At 53.2% G+C, this 20,152-nt stretch overlaps 1 protein-coding gene across 5 annotated transcripts in view; it reads right to left on the bottom strand.

Moving 5' to 3' along the window:
• Positions 1-20,152, bottom strand: part of RAP1GAP2 (RAP1 GTPase activating protein 2) — a 270,089-nt gene that overhangs the window by 222,409 nt on the left and 27,528 nt on the right. Inside the window, exon 1 of one of the 5 annotated variants that reach the window (XM_017950248.3) lies at positions 15,828-17,877. The exons of the other annotated variants lie outside the window; for them this stretch is intronic. Coding sequence (XP_017805737.1) covers positions 15,828-15,880 — 53 coding nt within the window. The 5' untranslated portion in view covers positions 15,881-17,877. Of the gene's footprint in view, positions 1-15,827; positions 17,878-20,152 lie in introns of those variants that run through there. 5 annotated transcript variants of the gene reach the window in all.

The following is a 20,152-nucleotide window of genomic DNA, read 5'->3' as shown; positions in this document are numbered from 1 at the left end:
ATCTTGTGACCTCGTGATCCGCCCGTCTCAGCCTCCCAAAGTGTTGGGATTCCAGGCGTGAGCCACTGCGCCCGGCGGGGAATCCTCCTTTCACGCTGCACGTGGGCTAGACGCCCGGGCTCCGGGCTCCGGATTCACCTTCTCAGGACCCGAGCCTGGTCCTCCCCGTCCAACCGCAGCCACGAGGACGTTCAGGCCCCACCCTCCTCAGGAGCAAAGCAAGTGCTTCCTCCCCTCCCCAGTCCATCCCCAAGGCTCCCAAGGCTGCCTTCCCAAGTCACCAAGGAGATAGGCGGTTCCCCATCCCGCTCTTCCAGGGCGCCCCTCATCTCGCCGGCACCACACTCAGAGCCTCCCTGAGCGGACCCCACCCTCGCCTCTGGCTGTTTCCTGCCACGTCCCTCTATCCATTTCGAGAGCCTGGCTCACTGCTTCTCAAACAGCTCTACACACTTCCCCACCCACGCCCTGCCTTTGCCCTTACTGTTTCCTCAGTGTGAAATGCCCCTGCAGGTCGGATGCAGTGGCTCACGCCTGCAATTCCAGCACTTGGGGAGGCCAAGGCGGGTGGATCACAAAGTCAGGAGATCAAGACCACCCTGGCTGACATGGTGAAACCCCATCTCTACTAAAAATACAAAAAAAAAAAAATGCCAGGTGTGGTGGTGGGCTCCCGTAGTCCCAGCTACTCGGGAGGCTGAGGCAGCAGAATGGTTTGAACCTGGGAAGGGGAGGTTGCAGACAGCCGAGATGGCACCACTGCTCTCTATCCTGGGTGACAGAGTGAGACTCCATCTCAAAAAAAAAACAAAAAACAAAAAACAAAACGCCCCCTGCAACCCTCTCTTCCTAGGGATTCCTTTTCAACCTTCCAGCACTGACTCCTTCGAGAAGCCCTCCCTCATTCCACCCGGAAGAATTCACACTTCTTCCCATATCTCTATTGGCACTGCCTCATGCTTTGCAGATGACTGTTAAATGTCTGTCTCCTCCGGAGACTGTGAGTTCCCTGGATGCGGGCACCAGACCCTCTTCACACCTAAACGCTCTGTCTTCGGTAACAGCTGCAGTCAGGAGCACTAACTCTGCGCCAAGCACCACGCTGAGTGCTTTTCCTGTGTTCGCTCATTTAATCCTCAAACATCCCTGTGAGGCAGGGACGCTCATCATCTTCACTTTCTGGATGGGAAAACAAGCTCAGAGAGGTTCAGACGCTTGCCCAAGGTAACCCCAGCAGTGAGTGGCAGAGCCAGGATTCAACAAAGGGATCCCCGGCTCCCAAAACAGAGGCGGCTGGCTTCAAATAGGAGCTCGATGAAGATTCATGAGATAAACAAACAGCTTCATTTCTCCTGCCTCTGGCCTCGGTGCTGTCAACAGCTCAGTAAAGGCGTGAACACTCGCATTCTTGCTTCCTCTATTCCAGTTCTGACCCAGTTCCCACAGCAAAGCTTCTCCTCTTCCCTTCTCCCTCCTCTTGCCCAAATCATGAGCCAAAAACAACCCTGCCGCTGCTAAGCCTGTGTTTGAAAGGGAAGATGGGACTGGGTGTGGCGGCTCACACCTGTAATGCCAGCAATTTAGGAGGCCAAGGTGGGAGGATCACTTGAGGACAGGAGTTCAAGACCAGCCTGGGCAACATAGCAAGACCCCATCTCTATAAGAAACGTTTTAAAAATTAGCCAGGTGTGGTGGCACACGCCTGTCATCCCAGCTACGGCAGAAAGATTGCTTGTGCCATGAGTTTAAGGCTGCAGTGAGCCCCAATACCACTGCACTCCAGCCTGGGGGATAGAGCAACACCTTGTCTCCTAAAAGAGGAAGTGGTGGGGGGAGGCAGCATAAGTTTTAGGGTAAAATTGGACATTGTACAGAGGCATCCCTCAAAGACACCAGGTGTTTCCTTTGGAACCACCACAGGCATCTCCAGCCACCGCCTCCTCCCCCTCTCTGGCCAAGCCTCTGCTTCTACTCAGTCAACAGAATTTGTGACCCATATGCTATTTCTTTTTTTTTTCTTCTTTTTTTTTTTTTTTTTTTTTGAGACGGAGTCTAGCTCTGTCACCCAGGCTGGAATGCAATGGTGCAATCTCAGCTCACTACAACCTCTGCCTCCCAGGTTCAAGCGATTCTCCTGCCTCAACCTCCCAAGTAGCTGGGATTACAGACACCTGCCACCATACCCAGCTAATTTTTGTATTTTTAGTAGAGAAGGGGTTTCACCATGTTGGCCAGGCTGGTCTCGAACGCCTGACCTCAAGTGATCCATCTGCTTCGGCCTTCCCAAGTGCTGGGATTACAGGCGTGAGCCCTCACGCCTGGCCCCATGTGCTATTGATTATTTAGTCCTGTTGCTTCCCATTCTGCCTGCTTAGTAATTGCTCCACAACTGCTCTGCACCGTTTCCAGCTGCCTCATTGGTTATTGGCCACTCAGGGCCACTCACTGGTTATGTGGTTGCCTCTTTTGACCTTGACTCAGGAATGCAGCCACCTCTTCTGACCTTGACTGGATGCACGTGTGAGCTGTGGGTCCTGACGGCCCACACGGAGAGCAGCGAGTGGCATGCTTCTCGAGAGGGCCCAGAGGGCCCACGTTACGCCATGCATCCAGGACCACCTCCACTGCAGAGATGACAGTGTATGCTCAATACTCAGGGTGGGCTAAGAATGGGTGGTCAGGCGCCCAGAGAAAGATAAAGGCAAAATGGCTTTTCAACAAAATTAGAATCCTAACAGTTTTTCTTTCTCAAACACTTACAAATCCCTGAACCCACGCTGTCTGGGGGCGTATGTCGTGCAGACGTTGCTGGGGCTCCCCTGACAAAGGCTGGGTTCCAGTTCATTCTGAGGCCCTCGGGCCCCGGGGTGGGAGACCAAAACCCCACAGGACACCAGGACACAGCCCTCCCAGTCAAAGGGGGCGCCCATCGACTCCCTCGCCAATAGGGTTTCAAAAACAGTATCTGGACATCCTGGGTGCCAATGTCAACAGAGAAAATGTCAGGGTTCAGGTATCCGGAAGCCAGCCCCACGCCACCGTCCATCCCCATGACACCCCAATCCTCTGCACCCATCTCAGCCACCCATTTACAGCATTTTTCACTTTACCAAGAGACTGGTAGGCTGGGCTGTGCCTCACCCCAAGGAAGCAGCACTCCCTGAGTAGCTGAAATTACAGATGTGCACCACCACACCCGGCTACTTTTTGTATTTTTAGTAGAGACAGGGTTTTACCATGTTGGCGAGGCTGGTCTAGAACTCCTGACCTGAAGTGATCCAGCTGCCTCGGCCTTTCAAAGCGCTTGGGCTTACAGGCATGAGCCACCATGCCTGGCCATTGTTTTTTTTTTAAGACAGGGTCTTACTGTGCTCCAGGCTGGAGTACGTTGGTGTGATCATAGCTCACTGCAGCTTCCCACTCCTGGGCTCAAGCAATCCTCCCACCTGACTCTCAAGTAGCTGGGACTACAGGCACGTACCACAATACCCGGTTAATTTTTTTTTAATTTTCTTTGGAAACGAGGTTTCACCATGTTGCCCAGGCTGGTGTTAAACTCCTGGGCTCCAGTGATCCTCTAGCCTCAGCCTCCCAAAGTGCTACGATTACAGGCGTGAACCACCACGCCCGGCCTAACAGCTATTTTTGTTGCTGTTATAATGGCGATTGGCAAAGACTGTGTTTGTGCCTTTTGGGGGACTGTTTCTGAGCGTGAATGAGGCTGTAGGTGTGAACCTGGGTGATCCTGCGAGGTCACGTCTCAATGCATGTACCTCTGTGTGTGTGTGCATGAATGCAAGAGACACCAGGGCTTGAACTGGGTGTTGACCATGGGACTGGGCAACCCCGGAGGTGACAGCTCTCTCGGCTCTGTCTGCCCAAGGAGGCAGGAGCTGCATCTGAGATCCTCACCGCCCGAGACGCCAGCTTGCCGCCGCCTCCTCCTCAGCGCCACCTGGTGGCACTGGCTTTACGCGGTTCAGATGCCTTCTGGCCTGGGGGTCCAGGGACGTTTGCGTAATCCATCATAGACAGCATAGAATCTCTCGGCTTGTCCAGCCCTTGGAAGTCTTCCAGGGGAGTCTGGACCTCATTCTCAACCAGCGCTGTCCAGTAGAACTTCCTGGGATGATGGAAATGTTCTGTAATGTTCTGTATCTGCGTTGTTCCCTATGGTAGCCACCAGCCACGTGTGGCTTCGGAGCCCTTGAAATGTAGCTACTGCAACCGAGGAGGTGCATTTTTAATTGTACTTAATTCATTTAAATTTAAAACGCCACACTTGGCGGGGCGGGGCTCACACTTGTAATCTCAGCACTTTGGGAGGCCAAGGTGGATGGATCACTTGAGACCGGGAGTTCAAAACCAGCCTGGGCAACATGGCAAAACCCCATCTCTACAAAAAATATATATATATATACAAAAATTAGCCAGGCATGGTGGCAGATGCGTGTAGTCCCAGCTACTCTGGAGGCTGAGGTGGGAGGATCGCTGGAGCCTAGGAGGTGGAGGTTGCAGTGAACTGTGAGTGCGCCACTGCACTCCAGCCTGGGTGACAGAGCGAGACTCTCCATCTCAAAAAATAAATAAATAAATAAATAAATAAATAAAGGTGTAAAGAAATACATCAGAATGATAACATTTTGGGTGATGGGTCATATTTTTATTTTTTAATCTCAATATTTGTACATACTCTCTAACTGTTCTACAGTGAACATGTACTATTTTTATAATCAGGAAAAGTGCTATTTTTAAAGAGGGGAAAAAAGAATGTAGCAATATGTGGAAATGCTTGTGATACAATGCAGAAAAAGGGTGAGGAGAAGCACATCCCTGGGCCTGCAGAGAGAGACTCAAGGGAGGCTCAGACACAACGATCTCATGGTGGGGCCATGAGGGTTTCCACGCACTTATTCAGAGATCCGTTCATGTGTGTATAATAAAGAATAAAATAATAGGCCTCACGCAGCGTGGTGGCTCACGCCTGTAATCCCAGCACTTCGGGAGGCCGAGGCAGGCAGATCACGAGGTCAGGAGTTCAAGACCAGCCTGGCCAACATAGTGAAACCTATCTCTACTAAAAATAATTTTAAAAAAAATAAAAAGATTAGCCAGGCATGGTGGCGGGCACCTGTAGTCCCAGCTACTTGGGAGGCTGAGGCAGGAGAATTGCTTGAACCCAGGAGGCGGAGATTTTAGTGAGCCGAGATGGTGCCACTGCACTCCACCCTGGGTGACAGAGTGAGACTCCATCTCAAAATAAAATAAAATAAAATATGCTCCCGTCACTTAAATCAACATGAAAATTAAATATCAGTGAGGACATGGGGAGTGGGACTCTCATAGAATTGGCAGGAGTGAAAATACTAAGTCCTCTTTTTTTTTTTTTTTAAGACGGTGTCTCTCATTGCTGCCCAGGCTGGAGTGCAGTGATGCGATCTCAGCTCACTGCAGCCTCTGCCTCCCGTCTTCAAGCGATCCTCAGCCTCCCTAGTAGCTGATGACAGGTGCCCGCCACCACGCTCAGCTAATTTTTGTATTTTTGGTAGAGACAGGGTTTCGCCATGCTGGCCAGGCTGGTCTCAAACTCCTGACCTCAAGTGATCTACCCGTCTTGCCAGGGATTATAGGCGTGAGCCACCACACCCGGCCTAAATCCTCTCGAGGGCAATCTGGCAGCCCCACCTCTACATACCCCTCACGATCTCACACGAACGCACAGAGGGCCAGGCGAGGGGAAAGCCGCTGCCCACAGCATTGCTTGCAATATCAGAAAATGGACACGACCTCGGTGTCCAGCAAGAGGGGATCAATGGGGCATACAAAAAATATGATCTACGTGTACCAATTAATATGCAAGGCAACAAAAAGAAGAAACTAGGTCAGAAGTGATGGCTCCCACCTGTAATCCCAGCACACTTTGGGAGGCAAAGGTGGGAGAATCACTTGAGCCCAGAAGTTTGAGACCAGCAAGATGGTGAAACCTCATCTCTACAAAAATTTCTTAAAAACTTAACCAGGCATGGTGGTGCGTGCTTGTAGTTCCAACCACTTGGGAGGCTGAGGTTGGAGAATCACTTGAGCCCTGGGGGTGTTGAGGCTACAGTCAGCCAGGATCACGCCACCTTGGGCAACAGAGTGAGATCCTGTCTCAAAAAAAAAAGAAAAAGAAAAAAAAAGGGCGGAGGAGAAAGAGAGAAGAATCTAGGTCTATTGCCAGGCACTGAGGCTCATGCCTGTAATCCCAGCACTTCGGGAGGCCAAGGCAGGAGTGGATCATCTGAGGTCATGAGTTCAAGACCAACCTGGTCAACATGGTGAAACCCTGTCTCTACTAAAAACAAAAATTAGCCAGGCATGGTGGTACATGCCTGTAATCCCAGCTACCCAGGATGCTGAGGCAGGAGAGTAGCTGGAACCCCGGAGGCAGAGGCTGCAATGAGCCGAGATTGCACCACTGCACTCCAGCCTAGGTGACAGAGCAAGACCCCGTCTCAAAAAAAAAAAAAAAAGCCATGGTGGTATGCTCCTGTGATCCCAGCTACTTGGAAGGCTGATGCAAGAGAATCGCTTGTACTCAGGAGGCAGAGGTTGCAGTGAGCCAAGATCCTGCCACTGCACTCCGGCAGAGCGAGGCTCAGTCTCAAAAAAAAAAAAAAAAAAAATGGACTCCACAACCATGTGGACGGACACACATATGAAATGATAATGGTAATACATCCTATGCCCACTGCATCCCCTCTCTGTTCTAAGCACTAGACATATATAAACTTACTTAATCTCCAAAATAACCCTTGTAGTAGGTTTCAGGCTTTGCTATTAGTCCAATTTTAAACATTAGAAAAGGGAGGCATGGAGAGATGAAGGGAACTGCCCGAGGTCTCACAGCTGCTACGTGTCAGAGCCAAGATCTGAACCCAGGTAATCTAGCCCCAGAACACCACCTCACGCAAATTCAAAAGGACGTCAGGTATGTCCATTTTTAATGCACGCAAAAAACTGTAAGTGTTTCTAGATACCTGCGTATGAATGTGAAAGCATTAAAAATGTGGGCTGAGAATCCCAGCACTTTGGGAGGCCGAGACGGGCGGATCAGGATGTCAGGAGATCAAGACCATCCTGGCTAACACGGTGGAACCCCGTCTCTACTAAAAAATACAAAAAATTAGCCAGGTGAGGTGGCGGGCGCCTATAGTCCCAGCTACTCGGGAGGCTGAGGCAGGAGAATGACGTGAACCCGGGAGGCGGAGCTTGCAATGAGCCGAGATCCGACTACTGCACTCCAGCCTGGGCGACAGAGCGAGACTCCGTCTCAAAAACAAAAACAAACAAACAAAAAAAATGTGGGCTGAGGTCGGACATAGTGGTTCACACCTGTAATCCCAAAACTTTGGGAGGCCAAGGCAGGTGGATCACTTGAGGCCAGGAGTTTGAGACCAGCCTGGCCAACATGGCTTAACCCCATCACTATCTCTACTAAAAATACAGAAATTAGCCATGTGTGGTGGTGCACACCTGTAATTCCAGCTACATAGGAGACTGAGGCACGAGAATCGCTTGAGCCTGGGAAATGGAGGCTGCAGTGAGCCAAGGTCACACCACTGCACTCCAGCCTGGGTAACAGAGCAAGATCCCATCTCAAAAAAAAAAAAAGGAAATTCTGATACACACTACAACATGGATGGACCTTGAAGACATTATGGGAAGTGAAATAAGCCGGACACAGAAGGATAAATATTGTATGAGGTCACCTGTACACAGTTCACAGAGCCGTCAAATTCATAGAAACAGAAAGCAGAATGGTGGCTGCCGGGGCCGGGGAGATGGGGGAATAGGGAGTTATTATTTGATGTATACAAAGTTTCAGTTTGGGATGATGAAAAACTTCTAGATAATGGTGATCGCCCCACAGCATTGTAAATGTACTTAATGTCACAGAATGGTCCACTTAAAAAGGTTTAAATGGTAAGTTTTATAATATGTATACTTTATATATATATATATATATATATTTTTTTTTTTTTTTTTTTTTTGAGATGGAGTTTCCTCTTGTTGCCCAGGCTGGAGTGCAATGGCGCGATCTCGGCTCACTGCAACCTCCACCTCCTAGATTCAAGCGATTCTCCCGCCTCAGCCTCCCTAGAGGCTGTGATTACAGGCATGTGCCACCACACCTGACTAATTTTGTATTTTTAGTAGAGAAGAGGTGTCTCCATGTTGGTCAGGCTGGTCTTGAACTCCCAACCTCAAGTGATCCACCCACCTCGGCCTCCCAAAGTGCTGAGATTACAGGCATGAGCCACCGCAGCCGGTCATACACAATTTTTTAAAAAGGCTTTGATGTAATCCCCAGCACTTTGGGAGGCAGAGTCACTGGTGAGGAGGATTCAACCAGCTGATCAGCACATGGTGAATCCTGTCTGCTAAAATATAAAAGTAGGTATGGTGGCAGGTGCCTGTAATCCCAGCTATTCAGGAGGCTGAGGCGGGAGAATCACTCGAACCCGGGAGGCGGAGGTTGCAGTGAGCCGAGATCACGCCACTGCACTTCAGCCTGGGCGACAGAGTGAGACTCTGGCTCAAAATTAAATAAATAAATAAATAAAAGAGTTGGATGAAAATGAGACAAAATGTTAACAAGTGTCAATTCTGGAATTCTGGGTCATGAGTACTCAGAGGTTTGCCATGTCATTATCCTAAGGAAAAAAAAAAAAAAAAACCCAGCACCTCCATATGGTCAGAGATGTGGAAACAAGGTCCCCAGCAGGCAGGATGCCCCTGGAGCCAGCTCAGGCCTCTTCTGTCTCTTCCCTCCCCTGCCTATTTTTACCACATTATGGTTGCTATGGAAACAAGGGGCACCTTGGGTTCCCAGAGCTCAGCCCAGGTGCTGCTGACTCGAAGAATAAGGTCAGAGTGTGAATCAAATAAAAGCCCATTCGTCTGGGCCTTGTGTACACACACGTCTGCCCTTCTGACCGTGTCCAGCCAGTGACTGTGCCAACGCATGTACCCACAGGGATGCTCCCCGTGCACGTATCTGTCCTCAGCAGGCAGGCCTGGGTCCTGGTGCACAGTGCTCAGTTTGCCTGCGTAGCTACGCCTGCAGGCATGGGGGCATATCACACGGTTACATGTGTGTGACCGCACAGCCCAGGACGGTTGTTAATATCAGAAATGGGGCTGGGCGCGGCGGCTCACACCTGTAATCCCAGCACTTTGGCAGGCTGAGGCGGGCAGAGATTCCCTGAGGTCGCGGGCAGAGATTCCCTGAGGTCAGGAGTTCGAGACCAGCCTGGCCAACGTGTTGAAACCGCGTCTCTACTGAAAATACAAAAATTAGCCGGGCGTGGTGGCACGCGCCTGTAATCCCAGCTACGCAAGAGGCTAAGACAGGAGAATCTCTTGAACCCGGTAGGCGGAGGTTGCAGTGAACTGAGATTATGCCACTGCAATCCAGCCTAGGTGACAGAGCAAGACTGTCTCAAAAAAATAAAAAAGTAATAATATCAGAGATGTGAGGGCAGGTAACATGTGTTGAGCACCGTGTACCAGGCACTCTGTTCCCGTTTCACCTGGATAATCTCATTTAAGCCTCACAACAAGCGCATCCATGTGCAGGTACGATGATTGTCCTCAGACACAGAAACTGGGGCACAGAGAGGTTGCGCGGCTTGCCCCAGGTCACCCGGAGCACATGAACCTAACCGCTGGAGCTGCACTATGGCAGGGAACGTGCTTTAAATGGCACTGGTTCCCACGCAGCTGCAAAGTCAGCTGCCTCATCACCACCACCTCAGTGCTGGCAGCATACAGGCTTCCTGGGCCCCACCCAGGCCTGATGAGGCAGAATCCCCAGGCCCCAGGGTGCGGCCCCGGAAGCTGCATTTTAACGCGGTCCCCTAGGTGAGTCTGCACTGCAGCCCGGGTGGGCAGCCATGGGTCCAGCCTACATTCAGCTACCTGACAGGGTTGAACAGGGCAGGGCAGGGTGGGACAGGGGCTGTCCCTCCCGAGTCCTGTTCCCGAGCTCGAGCTCGTAGAACAAAGTTCCTCAATTCCACGGGGCATCCACTGGCGGCAAAACACCGAAGAAAGGGGCAATGGTTGCCGTCAACCCTCCCCCCGACGCCCCAGGGCAGGGCTCCAAAAGTCAGTTATGTGGCTTTGTGGTCTGCCAGGCACGGATTTCCGCCCACTCCACCCTCTCAGAATGAGCTGGGTGTTGGGGTTGGGGGGGGCGGTACCACACTGTGGTAACCTGCTGGTTCACAGCTCAACCCGAGGTAGGGAGGGGACGGCCACCTCACCTGGGTAACAAACAGTGAGAGAGCCCTAGCTGGGCACCCTAGAGGCTCCCATTGTCTCAGACCCCAGGTGGAGAGGGACTCGGACAAAAACCACCAGACCTCTACGGCACAGGAGGAGCCACATGTGACCTGAGCTTCTGGCTGCTCCAGGGGCACAAGGAAGAGAGCCTTCCGTGCCGATGAGGAAGGGGCTGTGCATGGAGGAAGCTGCATTGAAGCTGGTCCTGGAAGGACGGGCAGGATGTGGACCCTGATGCTGACAGGAAAGGGGCAGTAAAGGCATGTTCCCTGGGGGCAGAGCAGCACAGGCACAGGCGAAAGTGCCCGGCTACACACGGCAAGTTCCATCCTCCGGCTGGAGCCGAAGGTCAAGAGGAGGCACCATTGTGAGAAAACAAAACCAGAACCGACAGAGGCACAGAGAGGTTAAGTAACTTGCTCAAGGTCACCCAGCTGGTAGAGTCAGGATTTAAACGAGGCTGCCTGACTGCAAAGCCCACAAATGAACCAGTAAGGTGGGGTCCCCATTTGGTGTCCTTCTCCCCTTATCTTCTGTGAATATTTGAGAATGCTGTCAAGGTGAACCTATTAGGCCTAGAGCAGTGGTTTTCACTGGAGTCGGGGAGATTTTATACCACTGCCCCAGAAATAAAGCAACGTCTGGAGACCTTTTTTTTTTTTTTTTTTTTTTTTTGAGATGGAGTGTCGCTCTGTTGCCCAGGCTAAAGTGCAATGGTGTGATCTTGGCTCACTGCAACCTCCGCCTCCCGGGTTTAAGTGATTCTCCTGCCTCAGCATCTCGAGTAACTAGGATTACAAGGACGTGCCACCATGCCCAGCTAAATTTTTGTACTTTTTCAGTAGAGACAGAGTTTCACCACGCTGGCCAGGCTGGTCTCGACGAACTCCTGACCTCAGGTGATCCACCTGCCAAAGTACTAGGATTACAGGTGTGAGCCACCGTACCTGGCCTGCAGACATTTTCATTATCACAGCGAGGGGTGGGTCACGGGCATCTTATGGATAGAGGCTAGAGAGGCTGCTCAATACCCTACCACACACAGGATGGCACCGCAAAACAAAGAGTCATCCAGCCTCAAGTGTTACCAAAAGCCTTGGCCCAGAGGGGCTCACGCCCACCAGAAGCCCTTTGAACACGCAGCCTGACCTGAGTCATTGCCCAACCGCTGATGGTCACACTTGTGTATCCCTTGGGGAAGTGCTTCCCAGGTTTGGCTGCCTACTGGAATGAACGGGGGATCTTTTAAAAGTACAGCTGGGCGCACAAGGTCAGGAGTTCGAGACCAGCCTGGCCAACATGGTGAAACCCCGTCTCTACTAAAGATACAAAAACTTTGCTGGGCATGGCAGCAGGCACCTGTAATCCCAGCTACTCAGGAGGCTAAGGGAGGAGAATCGCTTGAACCCAAGAGGCGGAGGTTGCAGTAAGCTAAGATCACGCCACTGCACTCTAGGCTGGGCGACTGAGCGAGACTTCATCTCAAAAAAAAAAAAAAAAAGAACTGATGCTGGCTCCCACCCCACAACATTCAGATTTAATTGGAACTGGGTACAACCTGGGCATCAGAATTTTTTTTTGGGGGGGATGGAGTTTCACTCTTGTTGCCCAGGCTGGAGTGCGATGGCGCGATCTCAGCTCACTGCAACCTCCACCTCCTGGGTTCAAGCGATTCTTCTGCCTCAGCCTCCTGAGTAGCTGGGATTACAGGGAGCCACCACCACGCCTGGCTAGTTATTGTATTTTTAGTAGAGGCGGGGTTTCATTATATTGGCCAGGCTGGTCTCGAACTCCTGACCTCAGGTGATCCTCCCATCTCGGCCTCTCAAAATGCTGGGATTACAGGTGTGAGCCACCGTGCCCAGCCAGCATCAGAATTTTTAAAAGCACCTCCAGGTGAGACCAAAGTGCAGAAAAGTTTGAGAACCACTGTCCTGGGGGAGGGAAGGAAGGAACAAACTATTTGCTGTGACCCAAAGACAGTCCCCCACCAGCTGGGGGCTGGGGGTCCCTACACCAGCATCCTGGCAGAAGAAGCCCCTCAGAGTCAGCACTACCAAGGTCTGCCTTCGGGCCAGGGCCTAGGAACAGGGAAGGCAGAGCTCAAGCCAGCTTGAGGGATGATGAGTTAGTCACGGCTGGCAGAGACCGGAGGAGGACGTTAATTCGAAAGCCTTTGTCACTGTCTGGGCAGCAGATAATGGGCCTGAACCGGGAGACAGGAGGAACCACCCTCCATGACTCAGAGGCTTCTCAACCCAGTGACAGAAAGAACTGGATCTGAAAGAGAGAAAAGGTTAATTGAGAGTCAGTCCAGTCTGGGAACAGAGCCGAAATGACCGGCCAGCCACTGAGGTCCGGGCAAGAGCACCGTTCTTAGGGGTAACCTGGGGAGAGGGATTTGGGAGTCAGCCACAAAGAAACAAGAGCTGAGACCTGAGGAGGTGATCAGAGCAGAGGGTCCGGGTGACTCTGGTCTGCAGGGTAGGCCACAGCCAGCTCTGTTCTTTAAAGTCTGCAGTTAGTTGTCAAGATTTTGTCTAAAACTCCAGATTTTTGGCCAGACGCCTGTAATCCCAGCACTTTGGGAGGCTGAGCCGGGTGGATCACCTGAGATTGGGAGTTTGAGACCAGCCTGGCCAACATGGCGAAACCTCGTCTCTAGTAAAAATACAAAAATTAGGCCAGGTGCAGTGGCTCACGCCTGTAATCCCGGCACTTTAGGAGGCCGAGGTGGGCGGATCACCTGAGGTCAGGAGTTCGGGACCAGCCTGCTCAACATGGCGAAACCCCGTCTCTACTAAAAACACAAAAAGTTGGCTGGGCCCGGTGGCTCAAGCCTGTAATCCCAGCACTTTGGGAAGCCGAGACGGGCGGATCATGAGGTCAGGAGATCGAGACCATCCTGGCTAACACGGTGAAACCCGTCTCTACTAAAAAATACAAAAACTAGCGGCGAGGTGGGCCTGTAGTCCCAGCTACTCAGGAGGCTGAGGCTGGGAAGAATGTAAACCTGGGAGGCGGGCCCCTGCAGTGAGAGCTGAGATCCCGGCCACTGCACACACTCCAGCCTGGCGACAGAGTGAGACTCCGTCTCAAAAAAAAAAAAAAAAATACAAAAAGTTAGCCTGGCGTGGTGGTGCGTGCCTGTAATCCCAGCTACTCGGGAGTCTGAGGCAGGAGAATCGCTTGAACCCAGGAGGCAGAGGTTGCAATGAGCCGAGATCATGCCACTGCACTCCAGCCTGGGTGACAGAGCGAGACTCTGTCTCAAAAAAACAAAAACAAACAAACAAACAAAAAAGATTTCCAGCTGCTGTTATAAAATGGAAGGTCCGCTGAGATGGGCCAGCATTCTTGCAGTGCCCAAGAGCTGAGGGCCCAAGTCAGAAAGCAGCAAAGATGGAGCTGCTGGAGAAGCAGGAAAAGAACCAGGGGCCAGCACGTCACAGGCACCGAGAGCTGCTCCTCACGTCCCAGCCCTGCCCTGACCACCTCTGTGTTGTCCTATCGCCAGCGGGCACACCCCTGCCCAGGGTCTCAGCTTACTGGTCTGCAAATCAGAAGGGTGAGGCTCATCACCTCCAGCTGTCCATCCTCGTGTCCATGGGGCTCCTGCAGGCTGCCTGCAAAACCTGAGCCCTTCCGACAAAGATCAGCCCAGGCAGGCGAGGAATCCCAAATGTAGCCGAAGATGCCGGGGTGACCAGCCAAGGGGAGGGAAGAGTAGACTCAGGGTGAAAAGGCAGCCTTCCAGTGTGTGCAGGGCTCTTAGGGGAAAAAGGGGTGAACCTTGTTGAATGGGGGTAGGTGGGGACGTGCGGGCCAAGGGTCAAGACTGGACCAAGCAATGCAGTTACAGAGATTCCAGATGAAAACAGCGGTCAGCTTTGAGCAAGCGAAGTTGTACTGCAATAAAATAGGCATCCATACAAAGTAATGAGCTCACTGTCCCCAGAGGTAACCAAGCTCAGCCTGGGTGACTAGTTTTAGGGGCACAAGAGATTTGCATAAAGACTAATTTGACTTTTCTTTTTTTTTTTTTTTTTGAGATGGCGTCTTGCTCTGTCGCCCAGGCTGGACTGCACTGGCGCAATCTCGGCTCACTGCAAGCTCCGCCTCCCAGGTTCACGCCATTCTCCTGCCTCAGCCTCCTGAGTAGCTGGGACTACAGGCGCCCGCCACTGCGCCTGGCTAGTTTTTTGTATTTTTAGTAGAGACGGGGTTTCACCATGTTAGCCAGATGGTCTTGATCTCCTGACCCTGTGATCCGCCCGCCTCGGCCTCCCAAAGTGCTGGAATTACAGGCGTGAGCCACCGTGCCTGGCCCTAATTTGACTTTTTTAATCTTAAGCCCTAAGATTCAAGGACCAGAGATCTGGGGGTCTCTCCTGAAGGCTCTCCTCTCCCTCTCCCAACGCCCCCAGGGAAGGCCATCAGGGATTAGGTTCTGGACTCTGCCTCCCAGGGAGGGAAGGCCCGGGTGGTCCAGACAAAGCTCACAAGGTCCACACGTGCTCCCCTCGCCCTTCACCAGGGTCTCAGCCCCCTGTCCAGCTCCAGCAACTCCTGCTGTACACACGGCGCCCGCTCCCAACACAGTCTTACCCAGAACCTTCTCAGAGGCAGAGGAAGGAACTCTTGGGGCAGAGAGGGGGGTCCCAGCACAAGCCAGAGGGGCCACTGACAGCCCCTATTGACACTCGCATCCCCAACTCCCTGCTACCTGCCCCAGAGAAGTCAGCGGGAGGAGATAGCAGGTGCCACAACACCAGCGTTGCCTCTCTATGGCCCCTGAGTGCTGCTTGGGCCCCTGTCCATCAGGAGCCTCTCCCATGGTGGCTGGAGAGGGGTGTCCTGACACACCCAGGGGTCTGCAGTGTGTAGACAAGAAGCACCAGGGGTGCACAATCTGGGAAGGCACGAGTCTTTCCCAGTGGGAGCAATTCTTCCCCGGCCTTGGCCAAATCCAGCTCCCAGCGAGCCAGGCAGAGCCCTCTGGCCTCCTCCACAGGACTGTGAGCCTTCCCATCCAGGCCAGGCCAGCAAGCCTCTGGGCCTGGGGAGACCAGTGAGGAAGCCAAGCGCATGGCCAGAGGCCTCTAGGGGTTCATGAGGACCCAGGGAGCTGAATGGGGTGAGGGGGGCCCTCTGAGGATGGTTGGGTCTCGGCTGGCAGGCCACAGGCCACCCATCCACATTTTCCTCTCTGGCATCCTTGCCCTTACCCTCGCACTAACACGGTTAGCCCTGTCCATGGGATCCACAAGGACCCTGCAACTCCACCAGCCACATGGAAAACACCCTCAAGGGCTCCATGAACAAGCAAAGCCCCTCCTGCCCACTGCCCCACACCCATCTCAGAAGACACCCCATTCCTAGTACCTACTGGCCAGGGCTGCCAGGCAGCTCCCTGCCTGCCCAGCAGCAGATCCCCACAACACCTGGCCAAGTCCGGAGAGCTGTTTGTCCAATGAGAAACCAGAACAGGGACTCACCAGGGCTTCCTGGGCATGGCAGGGACTGGCCAGGAGGAGGGCCAGGAGCACATGGGTCCTGGAGTCTGCAGACCTTGCTGCCTGGCAAATGGTACGTCCAGGAGCAGCCCCAGTGCTTGGCAATGAAATCAAGCCACAGCCAACCGCCGGCTAAGTGCTCGCCTTCCTTGCTTCTCTCTGCAGCCACTCACGCCCCGAGACTCCAGATCCCAAAACAGGCATGTTCATGGTTACCATAGGAACTCGCTACAGCCAAAAAAGGCACCACAGAGGCACCCACATGGGCCCTCAACGCTCATGCCCACCTGCACGGGCGAGCGTGCACACACGCCTACACGTTTCTGCACACACCCACACACACCCACACACGCCAACACTGTCCTCAGGCACAGGGCCCATCCTGAAGAAATCAACGAAACAGAGTCTGCCACTCAAGACAGAAATGGGCACGTTCTCCTCGATCCACCTGGAGCGTATCTAACAGTGGGTTCTGTGGTGTGACCGGCTGTCAGTCACAAGGGCGGCCACACCAGCCGGTGCTCACCCGGAACTCACCTGCCAAAGGCACTCAGGAGCCGAGCCGGGCCAGCGAGGGGACGCCGTGCAGCTGCTTTCCCGGCCGCAGACCAGCCCCACGGCCCTCGGGATGCTGCTCTCTCCTCTGCCCCCTTCCGCGGGGCAGGAGGTATAAGGTGGGTCTCAGACAGACTGAACAGGAGAGTGGAAAGTGGAGGGAAGATTTTACATTCAGAGCCTTACTCCCTCCTCCCAGTTTGGACCCAAACCGCCCAAACTCCCTAGTTCTCTGTCTTCACGAATGGGACCAGCATCCGCCCAGCGCTCACAGGAAGCCTTCTGAGCGTCCTCACCTGACTCTTCTCTCACCTTCACCCACACCTTCCAAACCAGCTCCAGGCAGGGAAGGCCACTCCCTCCAGCCCCATACTATTGTAGGACTGTCTCCTGAGTTCAGCTCAAAACAGGGTCCTTGTCACACCACCAGGAAAGATCAGGCTCTTGGACACAACAGAAGGGTGAGAACAATGGGATTTTTTGGGCAAAAGGAAAAAAACTCAGCAAAGCAAGAGAGGTTCCTGTTAACAGGCCCCCATCTCACAGACTGGATCCCCAGGTTACCACCTCCGAAAGGGAACGGCCAGGATCCTCCCCACCACAAACGGCACAAACTTCCCGAGGCTCCACCCCAGGGCGCAGGTCAGCGGAGAACCTCCGGGGACCTCTTTACGTGGCTGTCTCAATATCCCCTCCTAGCCTCCCTGCCTCCTCTCTAACCCTCCAGTCAGCCAAAGGGGCCCTCAGACTTGAGCTCACCATAGCACTCCCCTGGCCCAAAGGCCTTTGATCCAGCCCAGCTTCCAGCACAGCTCACCCACCCTCCTAGACGTGGCCCGCCTTTCCCCAGGCCCCTGCACTCCCACCCTCGCTTCTGTCTGGTAATAGTAACTGCTCCCAGGTCCTGCCTGCTGGAGCTGCTTCACACCCCACTGCCTTCGTGAGCGTCGGGCTGCCTGGAGTGCATTCTCTCCTCCCTGCTGACCTTACACACCCCTGGAGACAGCTCAGGCATCACCACGTCTCCAGGAGGCCCCCCTCCATCCTTTCTGCGGGCATTGCAGCCCTTGTCCCGTGCCATGGCAACTGTCTGTCTCCCTGCAGAGGGTAGGTGCCCAGTAAATGTAGGCTGAACTGACTCAGCTGTCTACCCCCAAAAACCTCAAGCTCCCCCTGTCCTTGACAACCCCAGCAAACTCTCAGCAGATGCCCTAGGTGCATAGGAGAAGAGCAGACTAAGATGAGTTGGCCCCAGAAGGTTCTAGAACATCGTCGTGGTGCCTCAAGGATTCTTGACTTGGTGGCCAAAGGTGGGGAAATGAATTAGTAGTTGTGGCCTCAACTGGTGAATGAAAAGAGTCATTAAATCAGAATCAACGGTCAGAGGCAGTGGCTCAAGCCTGTAATCCCAGTGCTTTGAGGGGCCGAGGCATGTGGATCACCTGAGGTCAGGAGTTTGAGACCAGCCTGGCCAACATGGTGAAACCCCGTCTCTACGAAAAATACAAAAATTAGCCAGGCGTGGTGGTGCACGTATTTTTAGTAGAAACGGGGTTTCGCCATGTTGCCCAGGCTGGTCTCAAACTCCTGGGCTCAAGCAATCCTCCTGCCTTGGCCTCTGAAAGTGCTAGGATTACAGGCATGAGCCACTGTGCCCCGCCTCGTGCGTAATTCTCACAGAATGGGGAGGGAAGCCTGAGTTTAAAAGGGTTGTGGCAGACCAGGCGCGGTGGCTCAAGCCTGTAATCCCAGCACCTTGGGAGGCTGAGGCAGGTGGATCACTTGAGGCTTGGAGTTTGAGACCAGCCTGACCAACATGGCAAAACCCCATCTCTACTAACAATACGAAAAAATTAGCTAGGTGTGGTGGTGCACACCTGTAGTCCCAGCTACTCAGAAGACTGAAGCAGGAGGATCGCTTGAACCCAGGAGGAAGAGGTGTCACGGTGAGCCAAGATCATGCCACTGCACTCCAGCCTGAGAGAGAGTGAGACTCTATCTCAAAAATAATAATAATAATAATAATAGACCAGACACGGTGGCTCACACCTGTAATCCCAGCACTTTGGGAGGCCGAGGCAAGTGGATCATCTGAGGTCACGAGTTTGAGACCAGCCTGGGCAACATGGCAAAACCCTGTCTCTACTAAGAAAAATACAAAAATTAGCCGGGCATGGTGGCACGTGCCTGTAATCCCAGCTACTTGGGAGGCTGACGCAGGAGAATCGCTTGAACCCAGGAGATGGAGGTTGCAGCCTGGGCGACAGAGCGAGACTCCCTCTTAATAATAATAATAATAAAAGGGTTGCGGCAGAGAAGAAATCAAGCTTCCTGGCTGTGGCAAGCCCCTGCTCTCATGGACAACGTCTCCAGCAGCTGACACTGGAGTCTCTGACACTGGAGTCTCCAGGGACCGAAGACAGCTGCCCAGGGACACACTGAGCTCCTGCCCTTCACGGCCCCTTCCTTTCTAGTAGGATTTTCCATTCTTAGCTGGTTAAATCTGAAACTTAGAATAGTGGTGGCTGCGTGATACCTTCTGGTCAAACCACGGTAGAACTGACATGCTGGCCCAGCCAGGCAGGAGCTCCTCCGGGCCCTCCGCATACTTTTCCTAGGGAAGAAATCAGAGAGCACAGCCGCACCCAGGTCCCATCACAGGCTTTGTCGCTTTCCAGAGATGCCACTTCTAGGGAGCAAGGGCCGGAGCCACCCACTTAAAAGCTGGATTTTTTCCTACATGGCAATGGATTTTAGACTTCCCCATCCCTCAGGAGTATGCATGAGAGTGTGCCCCAGCAGTGGAGAGGGGTTACCCTGAACCATCCACATGCTCACTCCAGGCCACCGCAGCCAGCCCCTGTGTGTGATGGTCACCTCAGGTAGCTGGAGCCCATGCAGCAGACAGACAGACAGACACACACACACACACACTTACACGCATCTCTTTCTTTAGCAAAGATGCAGGGGTCTCTCTGGAGGGAGTGCAAGGGACAGCAAAAAGGAGCAGAGGCTTCGGCCAAGTACGGTGGCTCATGCCTGTAATCCCAGCACTTTGGGAGGCTGAGGTGGGTGGATCACCTGAGGTTGGGATTTCAAGACCAGCCTGGCCAACATGGTGAAACCCCATCTCTACTAAAAATACAAACAAACAAACAAACAAAAAAAATATCTGGACATGGTGGTGCATGCCTGTAATCCTAGCTACTCGGGAAGCTGAGGTGGGAGAATCGCTTGAACGCGGGAGACGGAAGTTGCAGTGAGCCGACATTGCGCCACTGAACTCCAGCCTGAGCAACAGACCAAGACGTCATCTCAAAAAAGAAATAAAGGACAAGAGGAGGGTCTCGGAGGCTCCCGGCTCAGATCCTCCCCCTCTGGCTGCTCCTTCAAGGAGCTCCACAAGAAAACCCCAGGCACCTGGCCAACAGGGACCTCACGCCCCGCTGGCCCCCAGAGCAGACTGGACAAGAGGGATCCCCCCACGCTCAGCCTGTCTCTTTCTCTCCATCCTTCCACCTGCAAGTGATGGGCCAACCACGATGACCCATCGTTGATTCATTCAGCAAATACAGACTGAAAACCTGCTTTGTGCCAGGCACCGTGTAGGCCCTAAGGAGTCAGAGATGAAATGCGCAGAGCCCCTGCTCTCAGACTTCCATTCACACAGCCATGCATTCACTCACTCAACAGCGAGCCCCCACCATCACCAAGGTCCTGAGAAAAATGCGAAAGGACCCAAGGCATGAATG

Source organism: Papio anubis, chromosome 17 (assembly GCF_008728515.1).
Source record: "Papio anubis isolate 15944 chromosome 17, Panubis1.0, whole genome shotgun sequence".
Taxonomy (NCBI): Eukaryota; Metazoa; Chordata; class Mammalia; order Primates; family Cercopithecidae; genus Papio; species Papio anubis.
This window is presented reverse-complemented; position numbering and strand designations above follow the sequence as displayed.